We start from the raw sequence: 17683 nt of genomic DNA on the forward strand, positions 1-17683 counted from the left end.
GGACTTTCAAAAAGCTGTACATGAAAAAGTATCCTTCATTCATCCTTCTTCAGCATGCTGAACAGACAGAGAGTGGTCCAAAGCTCTGTATCCCTGGAGATAGTTGTCAACATGGTCCTGCCACCCTTAGAGCCCTAGTCTTTGAGTGGAGCTTGGCCTGTGCTCAGCAGTGCATTTTCCTGTAAGAAGAATTCATATTATCAGCTATTTTACCAGATGTGTTTGTGATAGGATATGAAGTGTTATATGCAAATTAATTCACATTGTATTGATTTTTTTTCTTCAAATTTTCAAAATCCAGAATAATACACTATAACTTATATTTCAAGACCACATCAGAGCTGCTTTGGCCATTTTTTCCCCCAACACATTACAAAACAATTTGATAAAACATAACTCAATCATTGTTGAGGAGCAAACAAAAGTTTTCTAAGGAATGCAAAATTTGCCAATATCATGTAATTTCACTAGTCTATTTTTGTGTGATGATCATCTTAAAAATCAAACCATCAAATTTTTCTTGTATATTTTCTTCCCACTAACAACATGCCAGTAGAACAGTTGACGTGCATAAACAACAAGAAGAATTACGCCAATCTTTTTGGAGAAAGAACACACAATTTGGCACCATTCTTAAGAAAATTGAATGAAATTATAATCTTGATATGAGAATATCTTGATACATTGTTGCACAATAATTGGGAAAGGATGTTAAATTTCCCAGCATCTTTCTACTTTCATGTTCTGCCATTGTTGTCTGTCATTCTTTCCTTACCATAAGATCTGTGACAGCGTCCTGTATTTTATCCTCAAAGTTCTGTTTCTCAGCTTGGTACTTTTGACCCTGGGTTCCCTCACTCTGGACCACAGAAGGAAGGCTTTGGAGTATGATTTCATTCAGTAGCCGTCCAGCCTTCTTCTGAGCAGTGCTTGAGAACTTCTTGTAATCGCCAGCAATGTTCAACAAATGATCCCTCCTCTGAAATATGTCAGTGAAAAGAGAATATGGCCGTTACTTGGAGATGCTCATGTTATTGGACATTAGTAACAACTGAGTTGGTGAATTCTATGAATCTCTGTGCACTGTGCATATATTTTGGGTAAGAGATCAGGGCACCGTTACATGAAAGTTGTCAGCCTTGACAAGTTGTCAGTCTCTGACAACTTCAGTAGAATCCTTGGTTTGATTGGCTGAGAAGCTCGCTGGTGTCTGACTGTTACTATGGTGATTGTCAGAAACTGACAATTTTCATGAAACGGTGCCCACGACTATTGAAATCAGAAATATGTGTACCAGTACTCATATAACCACAAGAGAGCACTAGAGAAAGCCTTCCTTTGTGTGTGTGATCGGCAAATACACTCAAGATCAATTCAACCATTTCTTCTGTTGTGACACCAACTTCTGCATTTGCAAATGTTAAAATTTACCATGTGAAGACATTTCACAAGTTGGTGATTTTGGTACAATATCATGCCCCCTACCTTTCTGTCTTAATTTATTCATTGGTCATTCTTTCTGGTTCTTAGGGCCTATAGATGGCTTCAACAAAACAACTGCTCCCCAACTTGATATATCATTGTCACAGATTTTTTTTTCAAGTTTTTATGAGACAGGAAATCAGTCTTCATGCCCTAACAAGAAAAGTGGCAACAGAAAGAAGAAAATGATAAATAAGAAGTAAATGTACATTGCTTCTAATAGCTAATAAACAGGTGTGAGAAATGTCTGCTCAGTTACAACTAAAATATCACCACAGGAAATGTGACAATAATAAGCAGGTCTGCAATTATGACTATTACTAGGTACAACAAGGTGCAATAATGCTTGATACTGGTATTTGGAATATTCAAGGCTTTTGTTAGAGGTATGTTTAAGAGTGTCATGCTTAGATAATGATCATGCTCTCACTTTGTGAATCATGCTCTCACTTTGTGAAACAAGAGATGGAAAAAATCTATCATCAATAAGATATGCACTTCGAACTGTGATATTCATAATGCACACATAAAGCAAAACCAGCATGGAAAACTTACTCAGAACATTTTGGTCACTATTCATTATCATAACAAGGTATTACACACAAAATAACAAACTACCACATATCCTAAATCTTCCTCTGGCACATCAAACATTTCTGAGTGCTGATCTATGAATATGTAGATATTGTAGAGCATGTAGTAAGAAAACCAAATGAAAAGAGAGTTACTACAACCTTGGGAAAATTTTGTGACGGGAAGATTAGCTGTAAGTGTCATCACTATGCTACATCTGAGTGGTTGTGTTTCTGTTGTCATGACTTCACACACAAGCTAAGAGAGAGAGAAGTTGTTATTACTTACTGGAAGGGGTATTGTCTGGCCAGTGTAGAAGTGAGCATCCCAGATAGAGGCAATGGCAGATGGGTGACTGGGATGAACCTTGATGGACTTTTGCTGCAGCGAGGACTGGATCCAGGACTCCAGGCTAGTAGAATTACTCAAGCCTTTTAAGGAAGACTGGTTGAGAAACAATGATGGCATCAGAATTATTGTTGTTCATATACAAAAATCACACCTTGCAGATAACATGAATCAATGTGACTACACTTTCAGTCTTACCCTGTCTGTTCACTATAAATCTACCCCATCTCCTCAAGTTGACCCTGCTCCTATTCTATTTTTTAATGCTAATGCCTGTGCATATCATATTATCAATTCTTAAGTTGCCCTTTTCTTTTTTTTTCAAGTGCTCCATTTTTGGAGTGTTTTCATGACCTTGACTTTGGTTTATTTGTTTAATCCCCTAAAGAATCCAAATTGTATACATTTAGAGAAAAAAAAATACTAGCATTCAAAATGCTCCTCAATCAAAGCCTTGTTTTCCACATACATTGTGCCTACACATCTCATTGGTAACATGTGTCTTCCTCTACAAAACCACCTTTTATTCTTTTAATTACTCCATTACAATGTGATTTGTCCCTTAAAATGTTTCATATGACCTACTGTATGGATCTCATATAAATGCCATAAACAAATCCCACGATAAACAAAATGAAATGAACGTCGCTAAACACTGATGAGTGCTCAGCTGGTTGTGCATGGGCTAGAATGACTGCAGGGCTGCCAACTCTCAAGCAATTCACCCAATTCTAGTTGTCTCAATCTGATAACAAATTCTCATGCTGAACCCTAAAAACAGAAAGTTAAAACTTAAAGTCTCTAAAATCCCCAATATTCCAAACATTCAATATGCTTGATCGGTTCAATCAAATTCAATCCTTGGGTTTGGTCGTTCTGCTCCCTCGCAGTGTCTCAGTCCAAACACTCACTCAAGGTTGGCAGCCCTGTGAATATGTAATGTATATCAATTTCAGTCTCAATCACCTTGTACCCCTTCAATAATCACATTGATGTCACTCATAACTCAGCAGAGTAAAACAATTCAATGTACTCTAGGGGCTTAATCAGAAACTATCCCTCATACACAGTGCAATTTGTCAGGCTGTTGTTTCCCTTTTTTTACTCACATCTGGCTAATCCCTACATACAATGTATACACATTTACACACATGCATACATATGATAAAACAAAGTAACAAGCAGAATTAGGAGACACAAACAGATACACACACACACACACACACACACACACACACACACACACACACACACACACACACACACACACACACACACACACACAAACAAACACAAAATATGAAGCACTGCAAAGCAATAAGCCTGTTCACCTTGTCCTTGGTATCTTGGAAGATGGGAAAGATGAATGTACCCTGCAGGACACAGCCCTGGTCAAAGACGGGTAGGACACTCCAACCCAAGTAAGAGGAGCTGTCCAGTTTTACGTCCTCCTTACCACCAGCACCTTTGACCATTCCCTTGGAGTGGCCCGAGGGGTCTGGTTGGTAAGTGCATTCCATCCCAAAGAACTGGAGAAAGAGAACAAAGCGCTCATCATACCGAGGGTGTAGTACCTGCAATAAAACAAAACAAATGGCAAAGTCTGATGAATATTGTGAATACTGACTGATCTTAGTGAATCTGTTGCACCAAATTGGTGTGATTGCAATCACTTGGTACACTGTAAAACCACTGGTTCAATAATGATAGGATAATCACATAACATCAGAATTAAGAAAAATAACCAAAACAAAACAAGATGCACAAACTAAACTGACCCGTGGTCTGTCTTTCCATCTAGGTGACCTCACTTTATGACTGTACCACTATTAGAGGGAAATAATCATACATTAAATGAAATGAAAAATCACTAATTTTAATTGCACAAATTAATGCATATTTCTTCTCCCTTGATTATCATAGTTCTCTTTCTTGCTGTAGGTTGCACTATTTGCATTTGACATACTGCATACCCATGCTAATACTTTCATGGGCATATGTAGAAATCACAAAAGTACTGAATGTGGCAGAAATGGAAGGTTTTGAGTCTGAAAAAATAACACACCTGTCCAGTGCAAGGAGCTGAGCCCCAGTTGATAATCATTGTGCCATCTGGAATAGCAATACCTACAGCACCTGTTGATAATAATTGTTCTGTACCATCTATGTGTTCATATGAATAAAGGCATTATAAAAGTAGCACAAGTTGCTCCTGAATTTCCCTCATAAGCCATTTCGTAGTTTGACTTTGCACACGAGCATAAGGGGGTCATTTGCCATAACAGGCATGTTGGTTTTTACATTCAGTAAGACAAGCATCTGTGATGTAATGATAAACCATGAAATCAATACAAAAAGTGCTTGCCAGCAAATCCACCTGACAGTAACAGAATGTTCATTAGACGCCTAGTACATTGAATAACAACAGAAAAGTTTTTTGGTGCATTCAATGCAAAACAATGAAATGGATGCTAACCAAAAGTGATGATTGACCAGCCATTATGGTCGCCTGGTCTAAATGAGCTCATGCTTTGTTTGAACATGAACTCCATGAACAGCTAGGTGGAGCTCATGCACTCATGTCATTTTGAAAATGAGTGAAGTGCCTAACCAACAGAAAAAAAAAGAAAGGTAATTTTCAGAAATCATGTGCACGAGCCAATTACAAGATAGCTTATTGTGAAGGTGAATTGCAATTACCTTGGAGACCAAAGGCAGCCCGGACTCTGACTGCCACCCCGGCAGTACTGTCATAGTCCACACAGCGGACAAGGTCCAGCAATGGAGGCATTCTGTCCCTTGGAAGCTTTGAAAGGTCTAGTCTATCTGTCAGCCACCTCTCAATGTCTTCATCAGATCGTCTGGACCACACATCATCATTTTCCTGTTCCCTTGCTGGCCTGGATGTACTAGCACCGTGTCTGTCATCTTAGTATAATTATGTTTTGAGAGCAACAGAAGGAAATAAATAAGATTTGTAGGTACAAGAATGTAATTATGCATGCCTGTAATTAACCAAACAAAAATTGCACAACAATATGACTGAGCACACACTAAATGCTTATAATCAGCCTATCTATCAATTAAATACCTGAATATAAGAAAGGTTCAAGACCAAATTTGGCTTTCATCTTTGGAGACCTCTTGCAAAGTAAGTAATACAAAAATATAGATAATCATTCAAATGACTGCTGTGCATTTGTATACATAACATTACCATCAATAAAAGAAAAATGACAATTTTGGGATGTTATTTGTTTGTAAGTTTGTTCTTTCTCGAAATTCTCTCTTCTGAACTTGGGCCCTCCTCATATTCAGGTACAATCAAATATTCACTGCTACATACATGTTATTCTCTGCATATAGCATACACTGAATAATAAAACCAATAACATTTGTGGAAACCAGTTGTTGGTCTACCATAAAATGCTTTGAACCTGATGACATCACACACTTTCTGTACACAGAGTATATGCAGGAAACCTGAATTTGGATTGATTTATCTTTTTCACCCTCAAACTGAATACATATCTCAGCCACAGCATGCCCATGTTATGTCTGACAAAGAGATAATGTCGAAATACCCAGTTTACCTTCTCTTCTAGCCAGTTCCAAGATGGCTTCTTTCTCAGTCTTCTGCCAGTCAGATCTTGCTTTGTAGTGTTTGATTACATTGACCTCTGATTCATTTGGCTTACACTGGTGAGAATGGTAAAAGCCACTGGTGTATACTGGTGCTTCTAGAAAGTCCTGTTGGCATAGAGGAGAAGGAGGGAAGTGTCAAAATGTAAAACCTTCAAAAGCAATTAATACAATAATGTAAACCTAGATAGTAACTGGGAAATCCTCCCTCTTATTTAGTAACAGACTGAAACAAGAAATTCATCATCAAATTGAACATATGTTAGTTTTACATCATGAGAATCTCAATATGATCAACATTTCAACTTACATTTCAATCATAGGATTAACCAAAAGTTACAAAGAATGCTTCACAAGATTGTAATTTCCAATGGTTACAATCCAACGGGAATTCAAAAGGAAGATTTTCCCAATATGATGCACACTTCTGCAATATCTTACTTTACCTTCCCAATAAATCACAATATTTGTTCTGTTATTGTATTAAAGGAAGAGGCAATCTGCAGAGATTAGTGCAGGTCCATTACTGTAGTGAATTCTGCCTATGGTGGTCTCTCTGTGTCATTTTTAATGGACTGTATGCAAAGGCACTGATCTTGGACTTCTCAGAAATTCTCTTCTTTATGTGTTTGGAATGCACACACTGCCTAGACATTGAGATGTTGCTACTAGTCACACACAACTTACGTCAGACCTGACTAGCAGTCTCACTAGCAGGGAACAGCCTGGGACTGGAGGAAGATGGTCCAGAGATTGAGGGAGAGTGGGATGGTTGGTGATGGGGTAGCCTCGTCTCATGCGCAGCTGGTGTCCACCGATGTTAAGCTAAGCACGAAAGCAATTTAAAATAATACACCCATAGCATGGATTAGTAAGGTGTCATATGTCTTCTACTTCTGGAAGGTAGCAGACTGGTGTACGAAGCATACAGAGAATTTCAAACTGCTATGGACTTGGTACATATTCATTCTTATGGATAACACTGGATGTGATTTCATCAACAGTTTTGCACAGACAGTGATAGATTTGGGTTTTTTTTGTGAAGTGAAATACAATACAAATATATCAAAGTGTTCTGATTCCACTAATTCACATCAATATGAACACCAACAATAGTGACACTTGTATCAAGCCACATCCAACAAAAGTATCCTCTACTGTCTGTTCCTGCAAGCACATTTCAGAGCTGACACAAATAAAATAATAAATAAAAATACTCACTCATAACAAGTCTCCCAGCTCCCTCACATCCCCCCCCCCCCCCCCCTCTTCCTCTTTTGGTATGTGAGAGAAACAGTGTTGCTACAGTACATCAGTGTTACAAAGAGAAGACACAGTGAGAGAGTGATGAATATTTGATGCTGGTATGATATTCCTCCACATGGAAAGGAAGCACACTGAAAGCTGTCCTCACCTTCTTGGTGCTAGGGTTATATACACTGAGCAGACATGATCCCAAGACAACTAACTGGCTGGTGTGTCTCTCCACAGTGTAGACTCTAAACTCAATGAGCTCGCCAACTTTTCCTGTCTCAACTGTGGCACGGTGTTTGAACTTTGGACAGCGAGCCGGGGATGACCACTCTGCCTGAGTGGACACCGAGTCTACAGCAGAGTTGACCTTGCCCCCATCCAGAAAAGCAACAGTGACCTGGGATGGAAATTGAATCTGATTCTTGACACGAACATCCTTTGGAAATGGTGATATCGCTCTGTATTTTACTTGAGATTTGTTCTAGTAGTACTGCAAACATATCAGGACACATAATAGTGCTTATAAGAGATATAAGTAATACAGGTATATTTGTATTCCAAAGTGAATACAAGCAGACTCATTCACTTCATTTCATTCATTTAGTTTTTTGTTTTCATTTCAAACAGAAACATATACATATTTTACAGAAATCAAAAATGTAAAATTACATCACAATACATAATGTTTACAGAATATCATAAGTATACAGAAATGCTGGAAATGGGGAGGAATGCTAAAAAGCAGTGCTTGTAGGGTGCATTCTCCCCCCCCCCCCCCCACAAGCATACTTGATTTTATGGCCTGACATGAATATATCCATCATTACATGCACTGATAAGACCCTGTGCTGTACTCTGCTATTATGATTTTGTAAAACATTTGACACCATTATTAGGGCCTACACATGTGTTTCAATATCAATGTTCGAGTTACCAACCTTAGCTATGCTAGCATTGTCTGGCAAAAACCTGACCCCATCTATGTACAGGTCATAACCATCTGTAGGGTCAACGGCCTCAGGGAGGTCAGAGGTTGCACTGATGTCAAAGAGCACCCATTCTGGTGTCTCTGGTCTTGCAATAGGATCGGGTGGTGGTGGTGGTTTGGGTGTTGGTGATGATGGCTTTTGACTTTCCACGCTGATGTGCAAAGGAGTGTAAAGAGAAGTACCATAGGTTGCAAGAAGTTCTGATTTACAAATAGTAAGATTTCCACAATACTTAAAATTACCACTGGTAAATAGCAATTGTTACTTGTGACATATTGTTCGTATTTTTACAGAGGCCACTTGAAAAACAGGTGAATTGAGATTACATCTCTATTATCTTATTGCCCAAACCTTTTGCCTGAAAATCAGTTTGGGTCAAATTTCCCTTGGATGGAAAGTATCTCTGATAAAATAATGGAATCACATCATTATCATAAAATTACTTAACTTTGTTGTCAAATATGGGAGTTCATGAAAAGGAAAATGATGTTCATTCTGACATGCCGAGGGGCAAGAAAGATGAAATCTTATGGTACTGAGAATGCCAATGGACAACTGGCAGACAAATTACCTTGCTTTTGTTTTTAGGGACGAAAATCGTGTAGGCTACGGATGAAAGCATACCAGTATAGTGATACACACTATGCATCAAAGAATAAAATGGAACATATGTAATATCAATCCATCAATGAGACCGACCTTTTGACAGGCGTATTGGTAGCAATGTCTTCCTGATCTTCAGGGGCTGCTGGTGGCAGTGGGCTTGGTTTGGGGATGGACGGAGGTGCCAGCTCATCTGATTGCCTATCAGGAATCACCTCAGTAAGGGTGTCAAGGGGGACATCTGGGTGGATTGGTGAGGGACTGGGAGACTCTAGACTAATAGGGGAGCGGGTGAATGGACTATCTGTGTGGATGGGATGAGGGGTCCTCCTGTTTGTTTGTTTGTGTGTGTGTGGGGGGGGGGGTTGGGTGGGGAGGGAATGAGGGAGTGAGTGGGTGGGGTGGGTTGGGAATGAATGGGTGGGGACAATCATGTGTGCAGAAAGATAGGGTGCAGATTCGAAGGTAAACAAAAATTTCACTGGTGACCACAAAAGAGTGCATGATACTTTTTGGTTACAGGAGTGCACTAAGGCTGAGTGTCTTAATTAGTCTGATTGCATTTTATATACATAGATGCCGATAATATGGATGTTACAACAGAAAATTTGTTTACAAGCTTCAAAATTAAGAACATCTCCACCACAAATGCAACTTTGATTCAACAACAGAAGTATCAGCTCTGGCATTTCATACCTACATGTGCACAAAAGAGCATTTGACTAAAAACATATAATGTGCAGGCTTGACAATAATGATACAGCACACCTCTGCATGAGAGCTGTAATATTAGCATGCAAAATATTGACACAGTTACTCTAAAACTCCCTTTATTTGCCATACAATCAGTGTGTTGTTGATATCATGAACATGAATGCAAGACCAATGACAACAAAAAGACAATCAGAATAGTGCAAAAAGATGCATTCTGGCAGATTTTTCAGTTTTGTTTGTTAAGGAGAAGACAGTGAAAGTCATTAGAAATATACATTAATCATGATTATTTATACAAGAGAATGCCATATTTGCAAAATAAATTGCCAAACTAATTATTGATTAAAATGAAGAGAAAAGAGCTAGGATTTGAGAAAGAGAAAAAATCAAACAAACTCAGTAACATATGTGCTACAAATAGTTTCACACAACTTATAAGCTACAGGACATGCACAAATCATAAACACATATTTTGCGGTCTGGAAATTTTCAAACATTTTGCAATCCATGGAACGTGTGCAAACACACACACACATACACACACACACACACACACACACACACACACACACACACACACACACACACACACACACACAAATGATAATAATGTAAATATCTTGTTCACTACATTTTGTCAACATGTGCAAGGTATTAGCAGTCGATAAAATTAAAACTAAACTTTACCAGAATAAGCACGAAATAATAATTATGCAAAAATGTCCATTTGTATAGCATTCCACATCTTTCCAGAACTGGAACAGTGTTAGCAAACCTTGCACCAGCATTTTTCCAGAATGTACCATAGGGCCTACTACCAAAGATATTCATTAGATAAAGATATAAGGCACCATGTCAAGCCACAATCGCACAATAGATGCAATGTAGAGCCTTTAGTTGAGATCCACAGTGGGGTATTAAGGCAAAGTACAGCTAACACACAAGTGGTCATGATTATGCCCAGATTTTTGATAATCACAATTTGTCACCTGTATGAAAATCAGGCTTTGAAAATGGAAACAACAAGAAAAGAAGGTTTCCTTTAGTCATAGAGTGATAGTGAATGGATGATGGCTGTCACCTATGGTAGGGCCTAGTGTTCTATCACCATTAGATCATGATGCCATACTTGCTGATCATATGAGGCTCAGTAGGATCAGTGGACATGATTTTATAAATACTTGTTCCATTGCAGTCCCCTTCTTATTAATCTTGATTGCTTTTGCTTCATTCAAAGCAACTATCTTTTTGTGGTATGAAAAATATACTACTGACTGCTGCTGCAAGTAATTTCATTTGTTTTCTCTGACCATTGCTAATTGTGAGGAATTCATGCTGGATCTAAAAGTGTGGAGTATTGAAAATAGTAGAAATGAGCATACCCCTAGGGTGTTCATGTGTAGCTCTTTAGTGAAAAATACGTAAAATGCAAGTTTAACATATTGGTCCTACATAAAAGAAATCAATTGCTTTTAACACATGATGATTTTCTAATACCTGTATCATAATACCCACGTTCAAACAAACATCAATTTAGGTACCGGTGCTGTACCACAAATTTGGGAAATCACATGTGTCAATCACGTATCATGAAGTTGTTAGGTGACAGTGCTGATCAAAATAGGAATCACTGGAACAAGGGATTAATCTATAAGATTGACATACCACTTCTATTAGTGACCAAACCCAAAATGAATGTGTCTGTGTATATACAGTATACACTGCTGAACAGATAAATGAAAAATCTTATGATAGAGTTTGAAAGTATGAGTTAAGTCATGATTAATGTGATTTGCATTTCCAAAGGTTAAGGGCCGGAAAGAGTGCAAGACCACAACATTTTTGCCTATTCCACCACACACCCCGATGATTACGATGCAATGAATTGCTGTTCGGTAATTACAGCATGACAACATGCTGAAACCATGATGAAACCAACCCCCTCCTTGAAAACAACAACAACAATATCACACATATACACCACAAGGACATGACAAATGCGATAACACTTTTGCTAGAAATTCACAGCTTGACTGTGTCTGAGATAGAACAACTCAGAAATGTTCAACTAAAGGAATACAAATTCTGAGGCAGAGCAACTTCAAAGGCTAAATATTAATAAACTCCTTTTTGTCCCCTTTTTTCTATGAAGAGGAAGGGTCCAAATTCTACAAAACATATTCATGTATTCATTGACATTCAAAGAATATCTAGGAACACATGAAGCAGTCTAACTCATGGTTCTAATAAATATTGACAGGATTGGCCATGGAAAAAAAAATGCCCACAAACAAACAAGCAAACAGAATATTACAAATGCAAATACTAAGCAGAAGGGACATATATTACAATAATGTGCAAGTGCATGGACACCGAAAATAGGATAGAGCAATTCCTCCCATAGTTGTGTTGAATACAAGAGAGCATTTTAGAGACCCTGCAGTGACCCACTTTGAAGGCTGGAGTGCAAGCTAAGATTGGGGGACAGTGCAGCAGGATTAGAGGATGGGTGGGTGTGGGACTGGGGAAGAGAACCACCAACTGCTAGGTCAGGAGTCGGACTCTTGGATGGGGACAGGGATCTTGGTGGTAGAGGGGGTATGTCTGTATTCTGGGCTGCAAGTTTGGGGTCCTTAATAGGGGACATCTTCCGTGGCTTATATGATTTTGGAGCTGGCATGGAAGAGACCTTAAAAAGGTCTGGATTAGAGGTCTGAATATCAGTACTAGGCAAATGAATAAAAGGAGACCAACAGAAAAAGATTACATACAGCAAGTTTAAACAATGAATACATACCAAGAGAAAAGACAATGACTAACAGGAAAATAGCATCATTTATGACACTATGAGAAGTGCCAGCCAGGCCAGTTGTCTGTAGAACATGTATTCCGTATGTAGTAAGCAATACAATAAACATAACAATAAATACTTCTCCATAATACCTGTGGCAGCATTTGATCCACAACTCCCAGCAGGCATGGAAACAGATAATTATTGTGCTAAGGTGAAAACAATCCAATATCTGATTAATCAATGTTCTTTTGTGATATAATCTCCTTCATAACAACATCTTCAGCACAATGAAGGAACCGCATTGCAATTAATGCCCATTCTATGCTATTTTACATGCCTGGAAATGTTCTAAGTCATTTCCACAGGATCAAAGAGGGGTAAAACATCATGGGTACTTTTTCTTCCTCTGTGATGATCAACATGGCCAAGTACTTTGAGGGTACAAAACTGACAAAACTGCAACATGCCATTCATCCAGATGAATGTATCACATTATTGAGCTACTGTCTTCCCTGGGTGTAGCATTACAATTCATTTGCAAAATGCCCCCCCCCCCCCAAAAAAAAAAAAAAAAAAAAAAAAGAAAGAAAGAAAGAAAGAAAGAAAGAAAACTTAAGTTGAATCTAATAGCATAAGTCAACTCAGGAGACACACAGAAATAAACGTTACTTACTGCAATCAATTAGAATATGGCTAATCTAGAACTAGACTTTCCACAGCACACTGTTTGATTCAATGACAAGCACAGTATATAGACTGGGCTATTACCACTAAATACTTGAGTGAGAAAAACTGGTAGATTTTCCCCCATAGAGTAAAGAATTTCACTCAGTGCTTACTTCTCTTTCAGAGGACGACGGTTTATGGCTGGCACGCGGGTGACAGCTCCCTCATTTTGCAGCAGCTGGAAAGCCTTCTGAATGTCCAATGTGTACAGTCTGCTTGGCTCACTCAGGAATATCTGGTGCATGTTTAGAAATGTAGGGGAAACCAAAATCAAGTTTAGCTTCACTGCTCATTATAGTCTACTTAACAGACAAATCTTGCTATACAAAACAGCTTGGCCCGACAATTGTTATGTATATGCAAAAACACTTGTTACGATCCTACATTTACTACTGTACATTCTGCAATGTGGATGGTTAAAGGAATGCTACAATCTGCATCTCTTCCATAACTGATCCCTGTCCTTTCTCACATCATTCCTTCCAGTATGCATATACTTACACAAGATCAGCAAGGACATGAATACCAGATCTGACCTTCACGTTTATGATCACCTCATCAACCTATACAAGCTGCACACATTGGATCTATAGTTTTAAGTTTTTTGTGTCTCTCAAACAGCAAGGCATGTAGAGCACAAAACACATCCCCCCCCCCCCACACACACACACAAATGTTGCACACACAAAACACTCAAATTACATGAGTGATACTATCCTCAGGTGGTTCAAAAATTGTAAACAGCAAAAACCAAGAACTTTCATCAGGCTGACAAAAGGTAATAAACTAACAAAACCTTGAGTTTCTGTTAAAATTCAGCAAATGGGTCAGAATTCTTGCAAGTTACACTGACCTGTTTCATGCCGTGGTAGTCTTGGGCCTGTTGCATGAAGTTCTCTCTCAGCAGCATGAGGAGTGCTAGACAGAGATCACGCAGAACCTCATGGCTCCAGCCATTCATGAAGCACTGATCCCACATGTAGAGGACAGCAAGCGTGTCACACACACCAACAAAACCCTGGGAATTGTTTAACAAGGGCATCCTTTTAATTTTGACAACATGTGTGTGATTCATTGATCTATTGCTTTTAACCCGTTGAGGACGGTTTGATTTTGCTACAATAAGCATTTCCCATAGACACCTGCCCGAGTATACTCGGGACTCGTCCTCAACGGGTTAAGGAGATGGGTGGGTAGACATTATGAGCAAAACAGAGGGCAATGGTTCTCCCAGTATCCACATGCCATTTAACTCAAAAATATCTGCCTGCTCTGAGTCAGTTTAGTGTGGTATGATTAGAATCTTTTTCTTGATTTACTCTCAACAGCAAAAAAATTCACTCTCAGTATGTGCAAGTAATTAACAAAAAAAAAAAAAAACTGCTTGTTTATGAATGGAAGCATCTGCAATGATCAAGTGAGCTATGGTTTGATTCCAGAAAATCATTGTATTCAAGTTACAAAATGAAGTCCTTCCTGTGCACAGGGTCAATTCCCTTCTCCACACTGAAGAGCATCAACTTCCTAAATATTTCCAATGCTCAGTAGTAAGCTTCATTTCTCATTGAAATTGCAAAATTCTGTAGTACTCGATCCTATATCACTGAACTTTGACTACGAGATACATAAAACAACAAAAAACAGATGATTTCCTATTGCAAGATTTAACTCTCACTTCACCAAGCCACTTTCTGAGGAACATCAGAGGACTGGCCAGAATATCCCCTGTTGCCATGGCAGCAGAGTCCACTGCTACATCAGTAGTGAAGGAGGACGCTTTCCTTTTTTCATCATATATTTGATGCACTAGAAACTCCTGCATTGATAAAACAAGACAAAAGAGCAGAGAAAGAACCTGACATTTACATTTCAAATTACATGCTATATGCAAACCTTGTACTTTTGAATATAGGATTGACAGGTGGTTACGGTATTTAGGGATAGCAGTGATTCGAAAGTATTAAATAAGACAATACATCCTTCCACTTTTATTAGCAGTATCAACAAATGCCAACTTTAACATAACTAACAGTAGGAAACATACATTCTACTCCAACAAAAAAAAACAACAAATAAACAAACAAAAAAAACTTCAGCATTTACCTCTCTAATTATGACTGCTTGATTCAAGTTTAATGTATGCACCAAGACTGCATGGAAGCTTGAGATCCAGTATATAGGGGCCTACATTGTAATCTCTTAATGACAACAAAGGCATTGGAATCTGTTACTTGCAATCTCCATGATGATAATCTTGGCAAACTACCTGAGGATCCATCTTGATGTTGGTCTGGCTGCACTGGATAAGGTGAGAGTGGTATTCTGGATCCTCTGTCTTCACAATCTTCATCACATCTTGAGCAATGGCAAGGACTTCAGACCATTGTGGGAATGTGTGTGTAGTCAAGAGTTCAAGCTGGAGTGCCAGTTCATAGGGACGGTCATCTATAGGGGAAAGTAACATCATCACATGAGTGCCCGGTTACACATACTTGGGGAAAATAATATCTCTCTAGTATTATTTAACTTCCAACAAAATGCTGATGCGTTTCTCTCTATGTTCATGACTGCTTGATCCAAGGTTAGTGTATTTATGCACAATGCCTGCATGATAAAATGATCCAGAAATCACATATGTCATATATGGGCTTTTTTTATTTCAGAATGACCAAGTTATGTAATATTGTTTTGTTGGAACAGTGACAGTTCAAACTGTGGCAACATAAAATCTTAGTTTTCTTGGTAAAAGTGACAATGCATTAGCACGCATACTAAAACTGATTTACTTTTGAGCAAGCATGTGCATTTAGTGACAGACCAACAGTAAATGCATCAACCTCTGTAGAAATAATGAGGAAAAGGAATAACAAATGGAGTAAAGGATAGACTAGAATTGGAGAAAAGAGAATAGCATGGGGGGGGGGGGGGGGAGTAGGGAAAGATAGGTACAGTGGAAATAGCAGACATACAAAATGTCATTTGAATAAATGCATGTAAAGAGAAACAAGTATATAACTAAGAAAATACCACCAAATATCTATTTTGTAATGTTACCATGCTCCACAAATTCATCCAACCATTGTGTTGCAGTTTTTAACTTGCCTTTGCTTTGATAGATTTTCCCACCACTTTAAGAATTTGTTTATATTTCATGTTTTATGATTACAAATTTAATCACTACATTTCCAGCACTGCTGTCTCCGACAAGTTATCATAAATCTGTCAAATTTCTGAAATTTTACTGAGGTATATAGAATTAGAAATAAGAAAATAAGAAGTATGGCAGGTAGGGAACCAGGAAAAGGAGAGCATGAAAGCAAGAAAGAGCACAAGAAACCAAAATAGCTTAAAGGTAGGGGATACCTTTTACAGACCTCCCAAAATGCAGCAAAACATTAAATGTGAACCTCAGGGGACTTGCTTAGGCCATTGCTTAGAAATTTGGAAGTCAACAGTTATCTAAAATTTGAATAATGCACAAAGCTCAACTACTCAGTAGTTCTGTGTGTCAGCCACACTTAAGCCTTTTTGTTGCATTCTTCTGTATTTGTGATCTATAAACACAAATCTAAAAGTACAAGAGCTGATGTAATAACATATATGTTATTACATCAGCTCTTGTTGTGTGGCAAGAATGTATATAGAAATGTTTGTAAGTGTTGATGAACTTTCTTCACAAAATATACATGATGATGGACACACATGCAGTACATGGGTCTGCAAAGGTAGCCTAGTAATGTACAGGAATTTACGGTGAGCCCCGAAAACAATTCAATTAAAAATCTAACGGTCAAAAAAATGTACTAAATGTTACCTTCCACTTTCAATACTTTATGGGAGTTTCTAAAATGATACTCTCTTCAACATACCACTGTATTTATACAGCTCTTCATTTAAGGCGTGCAAATGGGATTCCCTACCTTTAAGGAGAAGGACAAAAGATGGGGAGAGAAATAATTAACACTGAGGAAGGATTAGAGAGAGGAGGGATTGACATAGAATTATGGAATCATATCATGCATAGTGACAGGAGAATGGGTAGGGCCTACATAACAATACTAGGAAGTGATTATCAGGAGAACTAAAACAAACTTACATTCAAAAGTAAAAATAAATCAGAAGCCTGAAATTACACAAACACCATGAAATAAAAGAGTCTTGCTTTTATACGTTACTAATGTATAAAAACTGTTTTATGTGCCACTATGAGCACAAAGGTTCAAATTTTATCAAACCATACTTTCTTTTATTTGTCTGAGAGAAGGTCATGAAGCTTGAGCTTCGAATTCTCTATGTGATTGAACAAACATTGATGTGTTGACACATACTTCTTTTCTGAATAGCCAGGGTTCTATCTATCTAGTTCAACACATCAAAACATTTAAGTTCATGGGGAATCATTCTGAGGGCATACATCTTAAATGACACCAGTGATTCCGATTGTTGTCATTGGTACGAGCCTTGTGTGAAAGACATGACATGTATATGCTGTTTTTAACCTGATTTAAGCCTAGATGTATATGCATAGATCATTTCAAGTTAAATCATCTCACTTTAA

At 38.2% G+C, this 17683-nt stretch overlaps 1 protein-coding gene across 1 annotated transcript in view; it reads right to left on the reverse strand.

The window, feature by feature from the left end:
- LOC139716656 (uncharacterized) overlaps positions 1 to 17683 on the reverse strand; it is a 33690-nt gene continuing 16007 nt past the window's right edge. Inside the window, exons 7-22 of the mRNA XM_071628184.1 lie at positions 15392 to 15570; positions 14801 to 14941; positions 13979 to 14143; positions 13239 to 13360; positions 8988 to 9221; positions 8238 to 8439; positions 7460 to 7696; positions 6733 to 6870; positions 5997 to 6153; positions 5104 to 5331; positions 4469 to 4566; positions 4182 to 4229; positions 3735 to 3977; positions 2344 to 2499; positions 776 to 979; positions 1 to 179 (exon numbers count right to left, since the gene is read on the reverse strand). Of these exons, the coding sequence (XP_071484285.1) occupies positions 135 to 179; positions 776 to 979; positions 2344 to 2499; positions 3735 to 3977; positions 4182 to 4229; positions 4469 to 4566; positions 5104 to 5331; positions 5997 to 6153; positions 6733 to 6870; positions 7460 to 7696; positions 8238 to 8439; positions 8988 to 9221; positions 13239 to 13360; positions 13979 to 14143; positions 14801 to 14941; positions 15392 to 15570 (2597 nt within the window). The 3' untranslated portion in view covers positions 1 to 134. The remainder of the gene's footprint in view (positions 180 to 775; positions 980 to 2343; positions 2500 to 3734; positions 3978 to 4181; positions 4230 to 4468; positions 4567 to 5103; positions 5332 to 5996; positions 6154 to 6732; positions 6871 to 7459; positions 7697 to 8237; positions 8440 to 8987; positions 9222 to 13238; positions 13361 to 13978; positions 14144 to 14800; positions 14942 to 15391; positions 15571 to 17683) is intronic.

The sequence above is a fragment of the Diadema antillarum genome, unplaced genomic scaffold, assembly GCF_040938485.1.
Source record: "Diadema antillarum isolate AM-2024a unplaced genomic scaffold, OU_Dant_1.0 scf00000068, whole genome shotgun sequence".
NCBI lineage: Eukaryota > Metazoa > Echinodermata > Echinoidea > Diadematoida > Diadematidae > Diadema > Diadema antillarum.